Below are 2756 nucleotides of genomic sequence, written 5' to 3'. Positions count from 1 at the left end.
ATCTAACACAGCTGTTTGAAAAATTGCTAACTATCAGTTGAACTTCTTAATTTAACATAAACTTTAGCTTCATATTTAATAATACATATAAATATTTTCAGATACACTTTATCATAGAAACCGTTGGCTCCAAACTCTCTTTGACTAAATAATTCCCACCAATCATTATAACTCAGTCTTTCGAAACTTTTAATTGAAAACGACAATTGTTGCTCTAAAAAAAATTTATTTGCCAAAAATATTTGTGTTTGACTTAAAAACCTGAAAACTGTTCATGTTTATACTTAAGTTTATAAAAATACTCCAACAAACTTTACGTTATTGGATCCATGATCGTGCGCCTCAAGGTTTGATCATTTTGTTTTTATTTTCATCACTATTCATTAGACATTACCACAGTTTTGTTTCTTCATGCATCGGCGTTGATGGGTGTTATAGTGTCTAGTCCTACTATATAATAGCTCACACCGTTTTTTCTTAACCAACTTTTTTTGCAGTACCATAAATATATATTTCTGCAGATGAAAAAAATAACGAAACCAGACTCGGATTAGGAATGATAACGGTTTCTTCTACATTGTTTTTTTAAACAATGCTTGCATAATTTTTTCTTCGAGGCTTTGACACTATATCGCGAATAACTTTTTTTCATAAATAAGTCACTCCATAACTGATTTAAGCGGATCTTGTGAGAACAATGAGGGCAACGCATATACTTTTCACAGCTCACAGTACGTTCCTTTTGAACAAATGAACAGATGGAATCCGTTTGTGTTTGGGCATCCTTTTTTCTTGCAATAGGCCATAGATCAAGAAATCGTGTCCTCATGAATTTTTCATGAATCATTTCAATTTTTTTGGATTCAATTGCCCATTTAAGAGCTTCATCAATATGATGTTTCACAAGACCCCTATGAACCTACAAAGTATATAATATTATTTTTAGTTAAGTCAATAGTTTCTAAAATCTAATCTGTACTTTTTATTTTTATAAATAAAAACACATTTTTTAAAATCTTAGTGCATAGTATAGATCTTTGAAATCTATTTAAATAAATAACTTTTATTTTTAATTTTAAATAAAGTAATATATAAAAAACTATTACAGATAATTAAATAAAAAAATTTAATTTTTAATTAATGGTAACTGATTCATATTTGATTTTTCGACGATCTCAGTATTACAAGAGGTTTCGAACAGTAGTGAACTACAACAACAAAACTTCTTTTTAAATTACTTTAATTAATTGAATTTTTAACTGACCATACAACTGTTTCGAATTGTCAAATACCCATCATCAGTAATAATGAAATTATCTCTTATACTAAATTATTTGTAAATAATTTTTTTGACACCGCAAGACCTAAGCGTTAAGCTCGTGCCCTGTCGAATTTAAAGCTCAGAGTCAGTGTTAATTAACCAATTGACTCATTTTTCCATTTTATAAAAAATCACCAATGAAACAGATGCACTATTTCTAATGAGGTCGAAACTTTTACAAAGTTTAAAGTCGTTTAAAACTTCCCAGATATACAAAATATTATTGATTTTCTTCTGGATTCTCCACCTGTTGTGAAAAATTCTCTATTATTAAATTATAAACCTTGAAGTTATATTAATCAATTATCACATCCACATTTCGTTGCAAAAATGATAATTTCTCTTACGAGCAGTATGCAGATCAAGCTAACTTACAAGAACAAGTCTAGATTTTCGTGAATCTTAGAGTTAATATTTTACATAGATTATCTGCAAAACGGATATATAAAATCACTGTATGCGCACCAACTTATGCTCCTGGAAACAGTTTCATGAGATGGTCCTTTATATACACTTTACCTTACTTTAATCTAAATCTAAAAATATCTCATGATTTCCATTCTATTTAATATATAAAATCATTTTCTTTTGTCAAAATATTCCAAAATTTAACTTAAAAAGAATCTTTTGACAACTTTTTTATAAGCATTTTTTTGAAATAAATCCAATTTATGAGCGCGTTAAACATTTTGTAAATATATACAAAATCTCAATCGTTTAAAATCTATTGATTTTAATTTACTTTATGAAATAATACCATATATTTACGTCTACTTACTCCTAAGGCAATGGCTATTCTTTTGATTATGGTCTGCTTCGTGATCGCCCTATGTTGAGGAACAACAATCAGAAGTAAAGTCCGCATATTGTTTTGAGCGTAGTAATTTTGTTCATATATTGGGTACTCCATGTTTAAATATACTTCTATTAAAAAATTGCTACGTCTTCAGGATACAAATAAAAATTTTGAATTTCTCTTCAATTGTAGAGCGAAAATTTTTTGAAACATATTTTAATTAAATATAATGTGAGAAAAAAATAATTTGTTTTAATTTTGTATAAGCAAAAAATGTTTAAAATATAATAATTTTGCCTACTAGATTGTATTTTTAAAATTACAAATTATTGGTTTATTAAATTTATCTTATTATAATGCTTTCACACTGACGCTTGAAATACATCTATTTACGCTTATCATCGTTTTAAAACTATATCTAAATTTAAATAAATATAATATGAAAAAAGTTGTCGCTATAATAAATTATATACTTGTTTATTGCAACATAAGAATTACAATTAAATAACAAAATATTTATGTCTGCTTAAAAATAGAAGGAAGCGAAAATCACTTGCAGCTGAACCGATCACTTGATCACTGAACTTGAGCACATATAATATTATAATTCTCATTAGCTTTCAATTGGTCGAAATTAAC

The 2756-nt window shown here is 27.1% G+C and overlaps 1 protein-coding gene across 1 annotated transcript; it reads right to left on the bottom strand.

Moving 5' to 3' along the window:
- Window positions 1–215: 215 nt before the first annotated feature.
- LOC119690010 lies at window positions 216–2317 on the bottom strand. The gene is made up of 2 exons (XM_038104981.1): window positions 2100–2317; window positions 216–919 (listed from the first exon to the last, which is right to left on the bottom strand). Exons 1-2 carry the CDS (start codon window positions 2229–2231, stop codon window positions 551–553), a joined length of 501 nt encoding a protein of 166 aa, XP_037960909.1. The 5' UTR covers window positions 2232–2317; the 3' UTR covers window positions 216–550.
- Between the last annotated feature and the right edge of the window lie 439 nt (window positions 2318–2756).

Source organism: Teleopsis dalmanni, chromosome X, assembly GCF_002237135.1.
Source record: "Teleopsis dalmanni isolate 2A chromosome X, ASM223713v2, whole genome shotgun sequence".
NCBI classification, from domain to species: Eukaryota; Metazoa; Arthropoda; class Insecta; order Diptera; family Diopsidae; genus Teleopsis; species Teleopsis dalmanni.
Note: the sequence above shows the minus strand (reverse complement) of the source record. Positions and strands in the feature narration are given on the sequence as shown.